We start from the raw sequence: 17,727 nt of genomic DNA, 5'->3' as shown, positions 1-17,727 counted from the left end.
CTTCAGCTCAACAAACCCGAGCCCATCATCTTTCTTTCAAGTCACGCGGGGCCGGATGAGGAACCCTTTTGTCACACCAGTCTCACACAGGTAGACCCGTTGACTCCCCGGGAACAGTTTGTGTGGCACTTCCTTCCAACGGGGTTGGGGGCTCGTACCCTGGCCCTCCATAATCTTGCCGAAATAGCCAATGTGCTTTCTACTTGAAGGCAGCTGCCAGGCTATGTGCAAGGGGACAACCAGGAAAATCCCATCTCCCTGGTGCTAAATGTCCCCAACCTAATTTTCCGAAGTGTTGGGTGCCCAAATCTCCCGTGGACAACAGCCCAGCAAGGAACTTGTCTCCTGCTCTTCCTCGTGGGTATTTTTGGGTTGGTTGGCATTTGTTTTTTACTTGCTCTTTACATCAGTTAGCAGCTGCCAGAACCTTGGGTGTCCATGCCACTCTCGGAAATGCACAGGGGAATTACCAGAGTGCAGCAAGACAGGGGTACAAAATGCCACTTACCAATGACGTGTAAGACAGATGATGCTAGGCGGTCCGACTTACGAGGGTCTGTGATATTTAATGTACCATTGGGGTGTGGGCCGATGTGAGTAAATATCTCACCCTTATTGTTGCAAAAGCAACGTTCCAGATGGGACAGCGAAGCAGTGTAGTTTTCCTACCTTGGCACATGGAGAGCACATTTTCCTACCTTGGCACATAGAGCTGTGTCTGCCTCAGGCCCTACACCTGGCCCCAGCATGTAGATAGCCTGTGTTCTTTGGAGCTGAGGCGGTGAGGGAGGGCTGGAGAAGGAATTCTCCAACCCTCAAGGCTACTCCGGGGCAGCTGAATTAGTTTGTGTCCTGCCTGTGCACATGGATCCATATGTCTGCATCCAGTGACTACATCCCCAAACACCCACTGCAGAGCCGCATGTGGCACACGAGAGGCGTGCGTGCTATCGCTATGGCTTGTCCTACTCCCTGTTCACTTGTGTTAGCCCAAGAGTGCTGTGTGCCTCTGTTTCCCGCACAGAACTGCTCTAAGATATGTCTGAGACTTCTGGGGGGGGATTCAGCCGCCCTCTTCTTGCTCGGCACAAAACTTCACGCCCACTCTTGGCAAGGAGAATAAACCTTCTGGGTAGTGGCTCCCTTGGATTATTCATCAGGGATGCAATAAGCTCACCAGAGTTTTGTGAGCAGTGTTCTGACTTTACTCCCAAACTGGGGGTGTCCTTTGTGACTTTCCTCACACCCTCCCGCCGCTGCCTGCTTATAGCTGGGAAGAGTTTACTTAACGCTCGTCCGTCCTCAACTGCTGTTGCGGTGGCCGAACGTAGTCTGACGAAGGAAAAGAATCAGAGAATATCAGGGTTGGATGGGACCTCAGGAGGTCATCTAGTCCAATCCCCTGCTCAAAGCAGGACCAATCCCCAGACAGATTTTTTCCCCAGATCCCTAACTGGCTCCCTCAAGGATTGAACTCACAACCCTGGGTTTAGCAGGCCAATGCTCAAACCATTGAGCTATCCCTCCCCAGTTGCTCAGGGAACAGTACAATGTACCATTGTCAGTGGAGAGGATGTATAGGGCATAGAATAGACCATGGGTGGTCAACCTGCACCTGAGAAGGAGCCAGAATTTACCAATGTACATTGCCAAAGAGCCACAGTAACACGTCAGCAGCCCCCCCATCAACACCTAACCCTCCATCCCTGCACCTCCCTCCCGCCACGATCAGCTGTTTTGTGGTGTGCAGGAGGCTCGGAGTGGGAGGGGGGAGGAGGAGAAGGAGGAAGGAGTGGAGTGTGGCCGGGTCCTGGGGCAGAGCCAGGGGTTGAGCAGTGAGCACCCTGTAGCACACTGGAAAGTTGGCACCTGTAGCTCCAGCCCCGGAGTCGGTGCCTATATAAGGAGCCGCATATTAACCTCTGAAGAGCCGCATGTGGCTCCGGAGCCACAGTTTGGCCACCCCTGGAATAGACCTTCTGCCATGGTTATGTGTAGCAAGTTGAATTTAGCTTGAGTGGATCTACCACTTGTGTTCCTTGCTTTCTGCTTATTACATGGTGGCTGTAAGAACCCAACAGAAAATGGGGAGACTTTTTGTATTATGCACATTGTAAAGTCCAAGCTGGAAGGAGCCCTGGGGAGAGAGGAGGCCATGGAATACCTCTGCGATGAAAGGTAATTTGGCTTCTGGGGATTGCAGATTATGTGAGTATTGGAGAGTACTATCTAGTTAGGAAGCTGGTTGACACAACTTGTGCAGGGCCCTAGAGTGCAATGGCTGCTTGTTTTGCAACTGGTCTACTCTTGTTGTGCGTGCGATCTCCACCTGAACAAACAGAGCTGGGGCTATATCTGCAGCAGCACGAGAATCTGCCAAAAATCCCCAGGGAACTGATGATTTAGAACATCTGAGAAAAGTGGGGGTTGCTTATATGGATACTCGCTTCCTGCCCGGAGAATAACCCATGCAATTTTGCTCTGAAATGACATCGGCCCTGTTCCCTTAAATAAATACAGCACGTGTTCATTATGGGGAGGTTGAACTACTGACAAACATGTACAATTTGTTCTGATGGTAAAAGTCTAAACCTTGTAGGTGATGATGTGCAGAGTGACATGATGTAGTGCAGTATTTCTCAACTTTTTTGATACCAGAGACCAGCTTGCTGCCTTCCTAAATGGTGCCAGGGAGATCTCAGGGACTGGCACCAGTGCCCAGACTGGTCATTGAGAAACGTTGATGTAGTGCATGCAAGTAAGTTAGACGCACCTGCCGGCAAAATTGGGCTGCAAAGGATTATTTGTGTAGCGTGACCAATGATATTTATTATTCATAAATACTTAGCCATTTAAGTTTGCAGGGAGAAGGATGATCTCGTGGCTAAAGCACAGGATTAGGAGGCTAACGCGCTGGGCTCTCTGCCCAACCCTGCTACAGGCTTTCTGCACATCCTTCGGCAAGTCAGTTAATCTCTCGTGCGCTTCCCTTCATATAACTAACCTGATTTCATTCCAGGGGTAATATTTTGCCTCCAGTAAAGCGGTGGAGTTCTGCTGGAATAAAATACTTTTAAAGAACAAAGCTTTGACTAGTAATAGTTTTAGGGTCACATGAGAAGCTTTATCCTCCTGGTTTATTGCATGGTTCAAAACATATGAACTGACTTACAAACACATTCTCCCTCTGTCCCCCGTTGCCACTGAGTTGATTTATAGTTTTCTCAGGGCTTTTTTCTTTCCTTTAAAGAGATACAGACACACACCAACAATAATTGTCCAGGGGCATATCTTCAGCTGACTTCAGTGGAGCCATAGCTATGTGCACCTGCGAGGTCTCTGCCCCGTAATGTTCTGAGGATGGAACATGTAACCCCAAAATTCAGGTTAAACTAGGTTTAAAGATGTGGTGGAGGGGAAGGCAGATGCTTTCCATGTTCCTCGTTTTGCAGCAGTCAGATGCAATCCAGCCAAACTGAAAATGCACCGTATCTAATTATACTCGATACAGGGCTCAGGGTTTGAAAAACTTCCTGGACGCATAGTAGCGAGAGGTAGGTGCAGGGCAGGGTGGAGGTACCATTAAGGTCCAGAGATAGTGCCTTAGTGAAAGCCCGGCCATCTCCCAGCTACCCAAAGGTCATGTGCAGAAGGAAGAAGCTGGGATTTCTACCAATGTGCTGCAGTCACTTTACCCTGCTTGAGGGCTCCATTGTTTTCATACCAGCCTCTGATTAAGTTATCTGATGAATTTGAAACTCTACTGCCTCCACTCTCCCATTGCTGGAAGGGAGAGCAACCTGTCTCTCCTCCCAGCTCTAAGCCTCTTGTCTGCAAGGGGGAGCCTTGGGGAAGGTATGTGTCTCGGTCACTCTCTCCCCCGGCTTCCTTCAGCGTCATGGCTGCTGTGGGAAGGGGAGAAATGAAAGGTCTCTGTTACTCTACCCAACTTCCTGGTTTTTTGGATACCTCCTCCCTTGTGATTAGCTATAGCCTCTGCCTCTGCTCACAGCTATGCCAAGCAGCAGCAATGTGAAACCGGAATTATTTTTGACCATTATGCTCTGCAGCCCTCAGGGTGCTTAATAGCACAGTGAGACTAACCAAAGTTTCAGTTTCACTCTGTTGCTATTTGGCAAAGCTAAGAGCAGCAGCTGAGGCACCAGAGATGCCTGACTGCAGACTCAGGAAGGCAGTGGCAGATTTGGTTTGCATTCAGCTCACCTGTGGAAACTTTTCTTCACGACAGTGTTTATTAGAAATGTAATTTTTTTGTTTTAAATTAAAGCACAAATCTACAGATATGGGTTGTTTAGGCCCGCTTCATACTTGTGAAGAAATCCGCCCATCTAGCAGAGGCTTGTGAGAAAGTGTGGCTTTTATGCTCTACTTATAGGATAGGTAGGGAAAATGTGGGCTGAACAGATGGCACTTCTGTCTGGGGTGACATCAGTGGGGACCTGTGCCATGAATCTTCTCCCATGTTTCTAAGGGAAGCAGGTCTTAATGCTGTCAGCCTCTTCTAACCTTCCTGGGAATTGGGGTGGGAGTCGCTGCCAGAGAGCGAGCAGAATGACGGCGTGTAATTCCAGGCATCAGTTAGTCACGGTATATTTGATCCATCTCATGTAACACTGTCTTTGATCTAACTCTTGACCATGCCCTCTTTGCCTGGCCTTTCCCTGACATCAGCCCTTGGGTGTCCTTCAGTAGCAAGCGCCTATAATTCTCCTTGGCCGGGAGGTCTGGCTTCTTTGGTACTTGACCATTTTGAAAATATTACCCAAGAGTAAAAACTGACTTTTTATCCCTAGATTTCTCTGCCCTCTAGTTGTTCCTAAACTCCCACTTTATGCTCATTCTGACAATGTGTTTGAACGTTAATAGAACTGTAGCTGAAATGCATATTCGCTCAAGTCTCTCTCTTTTGAAGCTTGATTTTATTTTTGATGCTTATAACAGGTGTTGGTTTAATAGGTTTGCTGTATTCGGTTTTTTCTACCCAGAGCCCAGCCAGCACTGTAAACTGACACTAGATGAAGGCTAAACATGTGATTTCTCCCCGCCTCTCCACTCTTCTCTCACATTAAACATTTGCACTGCACGCTAATACGGCCCAGACAGCATTGACTCAGGCCTTGTCTCTTTGAGAAATTTGCACTGATCTAATTTAAATCCATTTTAACCGATTTAAACTGGTGCAAACCCTCTTATTTTCCATTGAAGAGTGGCTTTCTTCTGCTTAACTTAAACTGGTTCCTAATAGAGTGAATCTAAACTGAAATAAGCCGGATTGAATCCTAAATGAGGGAGTCCACACAACTTTCCGCACTGGTTTAACTACACCCTAAGTTGAATTGGCCAGTGCACCTTTATTGTATAAAAAAGCCCTTTGTAGCAGTGAAAGGTGAATTTTCTTTCAGTTAGTACCAGTGGAAAATGCCTCACCAGCCTGTTTATCAATAAATAGACACTAAAACATTTAGCACTAAGGATACCCCCGGGGATTAAGGTGTAACTTTACTTCTAAAACACAGGCCTGGATTCCTGGAAATGTTGTGATCTTTTGAACTTGCACCACCTGTCTTTCCCCCCCCCCCCCCCCCCCCCCGCTTAAAAAAACCAACTCCCCCTCCCTAAGCCCTTCTCTTTGTTTCCTTTGACCATTCCATTTGCTTTTTAAATGTTAAGCAATTGAGCAGTGCCAAGGAAGTATTCACTACTTGTTGGAAACCGGTTCTCAGCTTTTGCCTGGCTTGGGAAGTGGATGGTTTGGGAGGTTCATCTGAATAGTTTGGAATTACCGGTGTAGGCACGTTCCACAGCTGTACAAAGACTAGTAAAGCTAACTGTAGCGGAGTATGTAGGGTTTACTTTGCACTTAGAATATTTTACTCATTTAGCACCTTTCAGGTGAAAGTCTTTGACAGTCATTACAGACCTGAATGAGTTTAGCCTCACAGCATCCTGGTCAAGACAGATGAATAAACTGAAGGTACAGAAGAGTCAAGTGACATGCCCCAGGCATGAGTCAGTACCAGAGCTGGAAGCTAGGTGGTCAGAGAATTGGCTGCCAGCCCTGGCTCTAATTACTGGATCTCATATTAAGCGTAGTCATCACAGCAAACACATAGTCATCTTGTACTCTTGTGGTAACAGTGGCGGACATGAGACAGTAAAATTGTTTACATTGGGGGGGGGGGGAGCACCGTTTATTTGTGTTTCAAGGCTGATCAGATATTTTCATTAAAATTTCATCTGTAACCTGTGCAGTCTAGGAAGTTAAAATAATGGGTACTCAGTAAAATCCCCCTCTTTCCCAGGCATTGCAAAGGGGGAGAGAGAGGGGCATCATGTCCTCACAATTTACTCTGCTTTCAAATTGCCTGGGGAATGGTAACGAAGGAAACTGAGCAAAAAAGCCCCAAGCAATAACGGGAAGGGTTAAACAGTGTTTCAGTGTCTATTGAAAGCACGAAAAAGAAAATGTAATCAAGCTGGTGAAGGTTTGGAATAAGTTGTATTTATATCACACGCTGTGTATAGGAAAAGTCATCGGGGCTGGTTTTGTTTGAAGTGCGATGCGCTGAGATGGCGCAGCGCTCGCAGCAAGCTGTCTGACGTTCCCCAGCTGGAACTGACTGGAGGTGGTGCTGGGAGTCATTACTTACCGTTGGTCCATCTTTGAGAGAGAGAGAGAGAGAGAGAGAGAAGCCTGGCTTTCCTATGTGAAATAATGCACAGCCCTTAATCCACCAGCTGCAGCACAAGAAAAAGCAACAGCTGAATGGACAGAAGTCACCTGGAAACTGCTTGAACATGGCTCAGGCCAAAATAGTATCTTACACTTCACCCACCTTTTCCTTTCCTTCTTAAACTGGGCCCGGTGGTAAACTCTGGGACATTGTGCTTTTGATGCATGATATACATACAGTAATATTAATATTCCAAAAAATGACATCTGTTTCTGCTTCTAAACTGCTCTGTACATCTGAAGCCATTTCATGCTTTCGATCCCTTATAGAGTTACTGCTTTTTGTGTTTAGTAATCAGCAGGTAATTTATAGATTCTTGATGTTCTTTTGTATGAATCTACAATTCCTGGCAATTTAAAGCTAGATTCTGATGCTGGTTCCAACAGTAGGTCTGAGATCAGAGTTGAACGCATAGTCCCTGATTCAGCACAGCTTTGAAATGCACGCTTAAGTTCATTCCTATTTAGCAAAGCACTTAAGAATGTGTTTATCTTTTAAGTATATGCTTTGCTGAACAGAAATGGTTTTAAGTGTGTTGCTTAAAGTTAGGCATGTGCTTAGGTGCTTCCTGAATTGGGCTCTTAGCTACGGTTTGTTTTAACATTACCTGTTATTGCACCCATTTGAAAGGGAAGCTGTCAGCTCGAAAAATCATATTTCTGTCTGAAAACTGGAACCTGCTGAAGTGACAGATTCAGATTATTAACACAGGGCAGTTGGTGTAAGAGAAATTCTTTTTTCCGAGTGTTTAATTTATGGATATGACAGCCCCTTTTGCATAGTCAATTTCACTGTTTTCCCTTAGGCATACAATCACCCTGATACTCTATATTCTATGTCTACATGGGGATTAAAAAACCCATGACTGGTTCAGGTCTGCTCATTGAGGCTCGGGGTTAAAAATTGCTGTGTAGGTGCTCCGGCTCCAGCTGCGGGGCTTTTATTGCTGAGTAGACATACCCTCTGGCTCAGGGATCGCTCTCATGTAGAATTCATTGCAGGAATGAGAAGGCTGAAGTTTGTTTCTTCCTTGCTAAAATGACCTTTATATATATCAACAAGGAGAGCAAAAATAAGTTATTTCAAATGTTTTTAAGGATTTTTTTTTTTTAAATTTCAGGACGCAGGGCTTGACTCTTATTTATTCTAAGGCCTATTTATGCCACTGTGGCAGCATATAAAGGGGCTTTCCTCACCGTTAGACCCCTTTTCGTGGCCAGGATGGTGCAAAAAGGGCCTTAGGATAAAATGTTCAAAAGTGGCTAAGTGACTTGGGATCCTAAATCCCACTTGCTTTCAATGAGATTTAGACTCCTAAACCATTGAGACACCTTTTGATAATTTTACCCTCGGTATAAATGAGAATCAGGCCTATCATATTCCAAGGGTGATTCATCAGACAGTGGAATGTTTGAAACTGACTAATTTAAATTTGACACAGTGTCTTTTTAAACCACCAGCTTAATCTGTGGAGAAACAATCCATTTTTTATTAAGGAGAGGGAAAGAGGACATTGTGCTGTGGAGAGTTACCTTTCCTCACCATTCGTTAAAAACATTTCAATTCACTGAGCTGGGCTTCTGTTAAAGGGTTTTGTCTGGACTTATACAAGCCGGGGAAGATCTGGAAACAGAGAGAGGGAGATGGCAAGGACATGTTCAAAGATAAATCCCTGTATGTGAATATTGGATCCCAAGTGTTTGTTTAAAAGATCTGGTCTGGATCTGGAGAGCCTCCCGTTCCCATTTTGCATTCAAGAATGCTTTGGCTGGCGGCTGGCTCCCCACCCCTCTCCCTTTACTTAGAGGGTAGCTGGCGTGATTAAGCTGTAGTCTTTGTCTGAAATCACTTTACTATCTCTTATTATTCAGCAGGTTCTCAAGTGTCTGTGAATGTCTCTATTTAAAGCTGTCTGTTTCAGCCTTGCCGGTAATAGCAATGACTGTTCACGCTGATCTAAATTCATGTCAGTCATCTGCTTTACTGTTTGTGTCTAATGCCCAATATAGAGAGAGAGATTGTAAAGTTTGGTTGCTGTTCTTCCTTCTGAGTCAGGCCAAAAAGGAGTTAGAAAGAAAAGAGAGAGCTTTTATTTCAAAACTAAACTCTCCAGGTGCAAACTGATTTGGAGCTCTTCAGTTGTTTGACAGCTGTGGAAATCCAGTGAGTGATTTGTAATGCTTTCTGTGAGCAAAACGATTCCAATGTTAAATCTCCAGACTATTGATGAAAATGCAGCTGGCTTGAATCATTACTTTGGGGCCAGATCCTACAAACACTGCTGAGTGCAATGCTTAGTGGCGAGAGTTATTCTAAGCTCACGGTTTGGTCTAGGGTAGTAAACAATATGCTAGGAAGTGATTGCAGGATCAAGCCCCTGGATACTGTTTCTGTGTGTTAGAAATCATTGTAATTGTAGCTTACAGCTGGGACTTTTCAAAAGGGCCTCACAACTAGGCAACCAACCCCCGAGCCTGTCACTGGGATTTGGGTGTCTCTTTATCTCCCTTTGAAAAATCCCAGCCTGTGTGTGTTATGGTGGAATTTTGGCAATTTGCTAAATCATCAGGTGACACTGGGAGAATTCCTGTGGCAATCCCAATCCTGCAGTCTCTCTTAATAATACATTTATTTTGGGAGTTAAGGGTATGGAAGGGATCCAGAATTGGGCCCAAATCTCTGGAAGAAAAATGCATCAGTGGACTCGGTAGTTAGCGAAGAAAGTCTTGTACCAAAATAGAAAAATCTCCAAATGTTTTGTGATTTACTACAGTCTGACTAGCCAGAGAAGCAGCAGGGAGCCAGTGTATGTATCGCTGACACTGGTTTCTGATTGGACCGTTGTTTCAGAAATACATTAAATACCAGTGTGGCAAGCTAACTGGCGAGTGATGGAATCAATTGCTCTCTCTGGTTATATTTTTTTTCTTTAAGGAAACTTGATTCTCTCCAATTCTCATCCCGTCTGTTTCAGGCATCACAACAGGATCCGCAGCATCGAAGCAAGTCAACTGAAGCCTTACGTTGCCCTGGAAACGTTGGACCTGAGTTCCAATGACATCACGGAAATACGAAGCAGCTGTTTTCCACAGGGACTTCCCATAAAGGAGCTGTAAGTTCTTCTTGTTCAGAACAGCATTAGTCGAGTTACCGCAGCAAAAAGGAGGCCTTTAAAATTGCCTTTATAAAAGGGTTGCTAACAAACATTTCAAATAGAGCATTATAATTGTGGGTTCTAAATGCAACCGTGAATTAAAACTCAGCCAGTTGTGTCCCTGTTCCCCCTGCCCCACCTCCACCCCACTCCAGCATTGTCTTTTTGTTATCTGATGGATCTGTGAATAATGCAGGGACGTCATTTTGCTAGCTGCACTGGGAGCGGTGTACAGTGACCGAGAAAGGCACGTGTGCCCTTCAGGTGCGGGCATCCTGCATTGCTATGGAAACCCGAAGCCAAAACCTGCATTACTATGGAAACCTGAAGCCAAAACAACTATCCAGAGCAGGGACCGCTCTTCCATAATGGGAACCCTAGTAACATAAGGCTGGAAGAGAGGGTGTCTAGTCCACCCCCAGGCTGAGGCAGGATTAAGCATACCTAGCCTAGACCATCCCGGACAGGTGTTTGTCTACCTTGAGGTCTGTGCCTTGCTTCTGAAAGCAGACACCTGCATCTGGGGAAAAGTGGCTGTTTTCCTTGTGATCACGTAGTCACGTTAAAATGGACGTTGGGTAACCCTCGTTTTTATAGCCATACATACCAGCGGTCAGAGGGAGCCAAACGAGCTCCCCTTGAGCCGTGCAGGAAAAATACAGCATAATCCTAATGTGTATGTGGTCAGTGATATTACGTTATGTGTTTTCTAGAAGGCACAAAATAGTGATGCTTCAGCATACGTTTAAAACAGCCTCCACAGGTTCTGCTCAGAAGCCGTGTGTGTGCATAAGGAGTGTGTATGCTGTGGGTTTGATCCCACTCCTCTGACTGGAGGCCATCAATTTTTGGAACTGGTGCCATCAGAATGGGGGTGACAGCAATGGCCCCTGTATGCTGTGGGTCTGACAGTGAGCCCACCAACTGTCTCCTTCATTGGAGTAGGTGGTGCCGAGCATCTCTGAAGGGGCACTCAGCCCCTTTTGCTAGGCGCTGGCAATGTGCTTTGGGAAAGCGTGTTTGTTTTTATTTGTCCCCAAACCTGCTCGGTTCCAATGTAATGTGTCTAATTTCACCAGCCCGTTCGGAGACCAAACAAAGGCTGATAACTAACAACGCAGGCCTCTGACACAACCGTTACCGTTTTCTGTGCTGATTTATTACAGCAACCTGGGGAGCAACAGAATCAGCACCCTGGAGCCTGGTGCTTTTGATAGTCTGTCACGGTCCCTGCTAACACTTCGACTGAGTAAAAACAGGATCACCCTGCTTCCTGTTAAGGCATTCAAGTTACCCAGGCTAACACAACTGTGAGTAGAAATGTGCACTTTAATTAAGGTTCACCAAACTTTATGGAGACAAAATTTCCCTGAGGACATACACACCAAATGTAACCCTTCCTCACCCTGCAGCTATAAAACTTGGAATAAGCTATATTTAATAGTCCTATGGCGACACCTAATAAAACAAATTAAGGGAGTGGGGGGTGGGGTGTTGTGTGTGTTTGTTTGTCCGTCTCGTACCTATTCACTTATTTAGGTCACTCTTTTTAGATGAAAATAATGTAACTGCTCAGCCTCTCAGCTCTTTACAGAATCAAATATATCTCTTTCCCTTAAAGCAGCCAGTAACATTTTTTGGGTTGGGGGAAAAATGTGTTTTGCAAGTGGGCAGAAAGAGCTGAGTGGCAGCATTATGTTTTCGAGACCACACAGGTATCTTGATGTGGCAATAAAAATGCAACGAAGGAAGGTTGTTAAACTGTGCAGTGATATTTGAGCGGCCAAAATAGTCCTTTCGATGAGCTAACACACATGTTGCTATTGTCTTGGCTGCGGTACAGCGTGAGCTACGTAGACAGAGATCTACATGTGCATCTATAAATGTGCCTTATGTGCAAACAGTCAATCTAATCGTTTAGCTTTTCCCCTTTACAGGCCAGATCTAAGGCCTGCTACAGTCTCTTCACTGAGTTTGATGGGCTTCGGATCAAGCTCTGTTTGCCCAAAAGACCATAGATAAGATTGAAACCAGTACCTCTAAATGGCAAACCATCACCACCCTATTAAGTAAACCCAAAGTGCCTAGTTTTGTTCAAGCTGTAGTCCTGGTCAGTGGGTATCAAAGGTCAGGGGAGGCCTTGCCCACGCTCTGCCCTGAGGCCCTGCTCTCAGTCTGCCTCTCCCCTGAAGCTGGCTAGGGGCCTGGAGCTCGGGGCTCAGGCCAGGGGCTGTGGTGGCTAGGGGCAGCCTGGGGTGACTCGGGCCGGCCAGGGGGTCAGGCAGCTCTGGGAAGCTGGGGCAGGCCAGCCAGGGCTCTGGCCGTGGAGTGGAGGGTCTTGGAACTCCAGCAGGTGGGGGCAGAGCCGGGAGACTAGCCTCCCCGAAGTGCGGGGTTCACCCACCGCCTGTGGCTTCAGTTAAAAACTACTCCTACTACCCAGCCACATTTTGCTTGTCCCCTGGGAAGCTTGCTTATGAGATGCTTGATTGCGTACATCCATGGATGTAAATTTGCCCTTGGATGCATACAGGATTCACATTTCCTTCAGCACTGAACATCTGCCAGGAAGTTTTGAAGAACACCTAAGCTATTTAGGAGCACGTTCCATGGAGAGTCAGTGGTATTTGAGCTCCTAAGCTCCTTAGGAGGAAGGTTTTCAAATGAGTCTAATTCTTCCCTGTATGGGTATAGGCATGAACATCTACCTGTCTGGAACTGCACACAAAGTGGTATGGATGGGGTAGCTGGAGTTTCAGAATTAATCCTCTATAACTTTTCAGGTGAAGTATGGTTGAGTAGTATCGCTAGCAATGCTGCAGAGCAGGACGTGGCAAGCTTGAAGTAGTCTTTTAATCATGCTCAGAAAGGATGTTAGAATAGCATTAAAGCTGAGTTTTAATCCCCCAAAATCAGAAAGCAGCTGCTTCCACCACGCCCCCCCCCCCCAACCCAAACCAAACAAACAAAAAACCCAGCCCTGTGTATTGCCCATGCTGGTGTGACAGCTGCTACCTTGGCTCCCACTGGGAAGTGGAGAAGGTGCCTCCATTGGGTTGGTTTTGCACCCCAGCAAGCAGGTATACAGGTAACTGCTGTACACACACAATGTAGGAGCACAGGCATTTTTGCAGGTGCAAAATTGGAGGCAGGCTTGAATGTAGTATGAAAGTTTGACCTTCCTGTTTAAATCTATACATCTGTTCTTAGTACACCATGCTGGATGAAATCCTGCCCCTATTGAAGTCAATGGGAGTTTTGCCACTGACTTTAGTGGGGCTGGCGTTTCACCCTGGTGCCTAGATCTAACTCATGGCATGATCTGTAACTGCCTGTTCTAATGCCCTGGGTATAGGTTAAGTCAAGTCACCAGTTATACTCATGTATTATTGGTGAGTATAGTGCACAGCAATAATTGGCTTTCCTAAGTTTTATTTAAACTTTCCTTAGTTTTAAAAAAATGCTTAATAAAGAAAACATTTTGGAGGTTTCATCGGAAACCTCTTGTTTCTTTTTTTATTACTTTCTTAATATAGGGAAAAAAGGCTAACGTTGTCAAGGAAACTGAAGGTTATCCTTCCAAACTAGTAATAAAATTTGCATCTGGGGTCACACTTGACATATGTTTGTCAGAGTAAATTTTTACAGGCCTGTTACAAGCCTTTATAAATAGAGGTTTGTAAGGATGTAATGCTGATCCCTAATTGTATGGTTTTGAATGGTGCTTCTGTGTTGGAACAGATGAAGTGTGAAGATTGAACTCAGTTGATGAAAAGTATAAATGGCTTATCTGAAAAGCATATGGGGGAGGGGAATACTATTCTACATCCATTTTACTTATTGCCCTATATTGGAGTTTTCCTCAGGGCTTTCATTCAGCCGGAGCAGAGCTCTGGTAAATATTTTCAAATCCGCAGGGCTGAAGCCCCGAGCCCTGAATGGTTGGGTGGGGGCTCCGGGAAATACTCTGAGAATTTAAGCCCTGAGTTTGCTCAAGAAGGAGTTTGTTTAAGAGAAAATGGGCCCCGGTGACTTTCCTGGCCCGTTTCCGATGCCCTTCTGCTCTCTCATGGGAACAATTCATGGAGACGTTGTTGGCATTCCTCCCCCCCATTGTGTGTCACACAGATGATTTCATGACAAAGGACTGGGATTTAATACATTTCTATGGTGTTGATGATTTTAGGGAGTTAAACCGGAATCGCATCCGCCTGATTGAAGGCCTGACGTTCCATGGATTGGACAGCTTAGACATTCTGAAGCTGCAACGCAACAACATAAGCAAACTGACCGACGGGGCCTTCTGGGGTCTGGCCAAGATGCAAGTTCTGTAAGTTGGGGGAAAGATTTATTTTCTCTGTGTAGTGTGGAGTTCTCCTGTGATCTCCTCCTTTCCCCCGCAGTTCTGCCAGGGACTGGTGGGCACTCTTGACATATGGTCTGCCATCACACAACAGCAGGTGGAGGATGTTTGTGCTCTGAGATCTTCGGTTCTGCCTCTCATCCACTAGATACCCAGTCTCTGCTCTGCTTTGTCACCTCCACACTGCTTTACTTGAGGCGATTGTAAAAGGAAGGGAAGGTGTAATGCCATTACTGGTGCCTCTTTCTGTGCCATGCGTGCACTGGATTCCAGGGTGCTGCCACACATAACCCTTCCCCTTTCTCCAGCAACCTGTATCCCTGTGTCAGTGTATTGAGTCTGGCTGGTGGTTCTGACCGGATTACACGAGTTGAATAAATTACCGTTTCCAGGTAAATTCCCATTGCTCTCGTCTCTTGGACGCTGCTCTCATTTAGTGTCCTGAGGTGTTTCTCAGGACAAACACCTCCTGCTATGTGGAGATACGACACCCATATATCCAACACTGCTTAGAATACGGTCCCAGAGATCCCTGGCTTCTGAACGCTGCCAGCCAGCTGTTCAGTACACATCCTCCGGCAGGGATTATTTCAGAGACCTCACGTATATTTGTGTGCAAACTAAAGCCCTGATCCTGCAGTGTGCCTCTCAGGGCCCATTGACTTCAAAGGGGCTCTGCACGGGGACATAGCCACGTGCCTCACATTGCAGGATCTCCTTGCATTACCACTGTGATTAGGCGACCATCCATGGAATTGATTTGGAGTGGAAGCTGGACAGAAGGATTTAACAACAGTCTCACTCCCCTTCCACAGCATGGTCAACCAGAGCTCCTCTAGTAAGATTTCAAATTGTCCATTTATGCCTTATGTACATGGTAGAATCCTCTTGAAATATATTTATGTATTCTTTAGAAATCTTTAGGAAACATTGCAAGGCCTTTCCAGCATAAGTGACACTCACAATTCGAACGCCCTTTTATTCCCGAACCCTTATCAATTCCCCGACACCCCCCCCCAAAAAAACCCCAAATCCTAACCCAACATAGTGTTGATCCCCAAAAGGGAGATGTGCCAGAAACTCCATGAGGTCCAGTAAACTTTGCTGTTGATTTTACATGGAAGGCACTCAAATGCTGTGATGGTGAGCAGCAGTATAAAACCCGAAGATAGATAAAACAACAATGCCAGAGACTCCTGGAAGCTTGTGGATACACAATGATTAGCTTTGTCCAATTCTTTAGGGGAATATAAAAGAGTTTGGGCAATACCATTTAGCCTTTGTTGCAACAGAGCTCTGGGAACTAACTCCTGGTTTGACTCTGGGAGAAGGCGTGAAGTGTGTCTGAAAGGCAGTTTTCCCATCTGAACAAAGGATGATTAAATAGCTCCATATTTTTTTTTTTCCTCCTGCGTGTCCTTGTATTTACATACTCAGCAGGTGTGCGCGCATGCTTGGGTGTGTGTCGAGAGGTACAGACCTGGGTGTAAAAGAAAAATGAACATTTTATAGAAAGTTTCCCAGTTCTTTTTGGAAGTCCTAAACGGCATCAAAATGTGACTGGTGCTGCCTGACGGTGTGGATAGTCTGTCATTTACCCTTCTTGTCTTCATAGGCACCTGGAGTATAACAGCCTGACACAAGTGAACAGCGGCTCTCTCTACGGCCTCTCATCTCTCCACCAACTTCACCTCAGTAACAACTTGATATCCTACATCAACCCCGAGAGCTGGAAGTTCTGTCAGAAGCTGCACGAGCTGTAAGTTGCTTCCTGATAGCAATAACGACCTTGTTAGTTATTACGGTACCTGCTCGAAAGGTGTTTGTGCTGGGCATAAGGAATAGATCCTGCTAAAAAAATATACATTCGTTTACAGGGTCTAAAAGGCAGATTGAGGTTACAGTTTGCGGCTCCTTTTAGGTTATCTAGTTGCCAGACTTGTGTTCTCTTGCATTGAATCAACTATATAGCTCAGAGGAAACTTTGCTTTATTAGTCTGTATTTTACAGTTGACTTAATAAATAATCACATTTAAACCACCTAACATCTGGCTACCTCAAAAGCAATGAGTGAAGTGTTTTACTCGTGTCTCTTCTGTTTATAAATTACTCTTACTATAGGGCTCATCTGTTGGAAGGTAAACACGTTGGCCTCGTTCTCCTGAGATTCCCAGCTGTGAACATTTCATTTACGATCTCTTTGATAAATAAAAATGTATGCGGCCTCGGGGGAGAGATGTCAGCATCTCTGTCATTGCTAATGTTTCGATGAAGGAGACACATTTGGGATGCTTGCAGTATTGACAGGACTAGCAGTCACTCCCTAAACATGCTAAGCTGTTTGGTTAGAAAACACAATATAGATTTGTTTTTAAAAGAAAAACCTGACAAGTTCAGTTTTATTATGGAACTGTAGCTCCTGCTTTCAGATCTCATCCTGCTAGGAGATTCATAGATTCCAAGGCCAGAAGGGACCATTGTGATCATCTAGTCTGACCTCCTGTTGTCACAGGCCAGAGAACTGCCCCCAGAATAATTCTTAGAGCAGATCTTCTCAAGCTAAACATTTTTAGGAGTTCCCCTTTCCATTGAGAAAGATACTAGATCTCAAATTCAGAAATGTTTTGATGATGAGAGAAGAAATATTGTCTGGAGAAAATGTTCATGAACAATTCATCTAATTTATCAGACGTGTCTGAGACTGGCTGCCTTGAAAGGTACTTCTTCCTGCAGCGATACGCTCGGCATGTAGCCTGATAACCACAGGCTACTCGACATAAAGAGCTGTGTTTGGTACAGGAACTCCTCACTTAACGTTGTAGTTCTGTTCCTGAAAAATGCAACTTTAAGCGAAACAATGTTAAGCGAATCCAATTTCCCCATAAGAATTAATGTAAATGAGGGGGTTAGGTTCCAGGGAATTTTTTTTCACCAGACAAAAGACTATATTACACACACACGCACACACACACACACACACACACACACACACACGATTGTGAAGCTTGGTTGAGGTGGAGGAGTTAGAGGGTGGGATATTTTCCAGGGAATGCCTCACTGCTAAATGACAGGTTTCAGAGTAGCAGCCGTGTTCGTCTCTATCCGCAAAAAGAACAGGTGTGCCACAAGTACTCCTGTTCTCACTGCTAAATGAGCTAGCAATTGACTGAGCCCTCAAGGGTTAACTCTCACACTCTAGGCGGCAGCAGGAAAGGAGGGAGGGCAGACAGAGACACACACCCTGTGTGTGAGAGAAAAAATGCGCATTTCCCCTTTACGTAGCTGACCCCAGGCTTAAGTACACTGCCTTGTTAATTCAATCAGCTTGCTGAGACCTCCTGAGACCACAGCTACTGCCTAGAAGCTCCCTCCGTAGTGTCTCCCCCACCCCCCGCTCTATGGAAGATGGGGTAAGCGGGGTGCGGGGGGACGGAGAGACACCCTGACATTAGCCC

The 17,727-nt window shown here is 45.6% G+C and overlaps 1 protein-coding gene across 1 annotated transcript in view; it reads left to right on the top strand.

Moving 5' to 3' along the window:
• LRIG1 (leucine rich repeats and immunoglobulin like domains 1) overlaps positions 1-17,727 on the top strand; it is a 132,938-nt gene that overhangs the window by 81,071 nt on the left and 34,140 nt on the right. The window contains exons 4-7 of the mRNA XM_024211419.3: positions 9,730-9,867; positions 11,076-11,219; positions 14,096-14,239; positions 15,888-16,031. Of these exons, the coding sequence (XP_024067187.2) occupies positions 9,730-9,867; positions 11,076-11,219; positions 14,096-14,239; positions 15,888-16,031 (570 nt within the window). The remainder of the gene's footprint in view (positions 1-9,729; positions 9,868-11,075; positions 11,220-14,095; positions 14,240-15,887; positions 16,032-17,727) is intronic.

The sequence above is a fragment of the Terrapene carolina genome, unplaced genomic scaffold (genome assembly GCF_002925995.2).
Source record: "Terrapene carolina triunguis isolate 2854851 unplaced genomic scaffold, T_m_triunguis-2.0 Scaffold89, whole genome shotgun sequence".
Taxonomy (NCBI): domain Eukaryota; kingdom Metazoa; phylum Chordata; order Testudines; family Emydidae; genus Terrapene; species Terrapene triunguis.
This window is presented reverse-complemented; position numbering and strand designations above follow the sequence as displayed.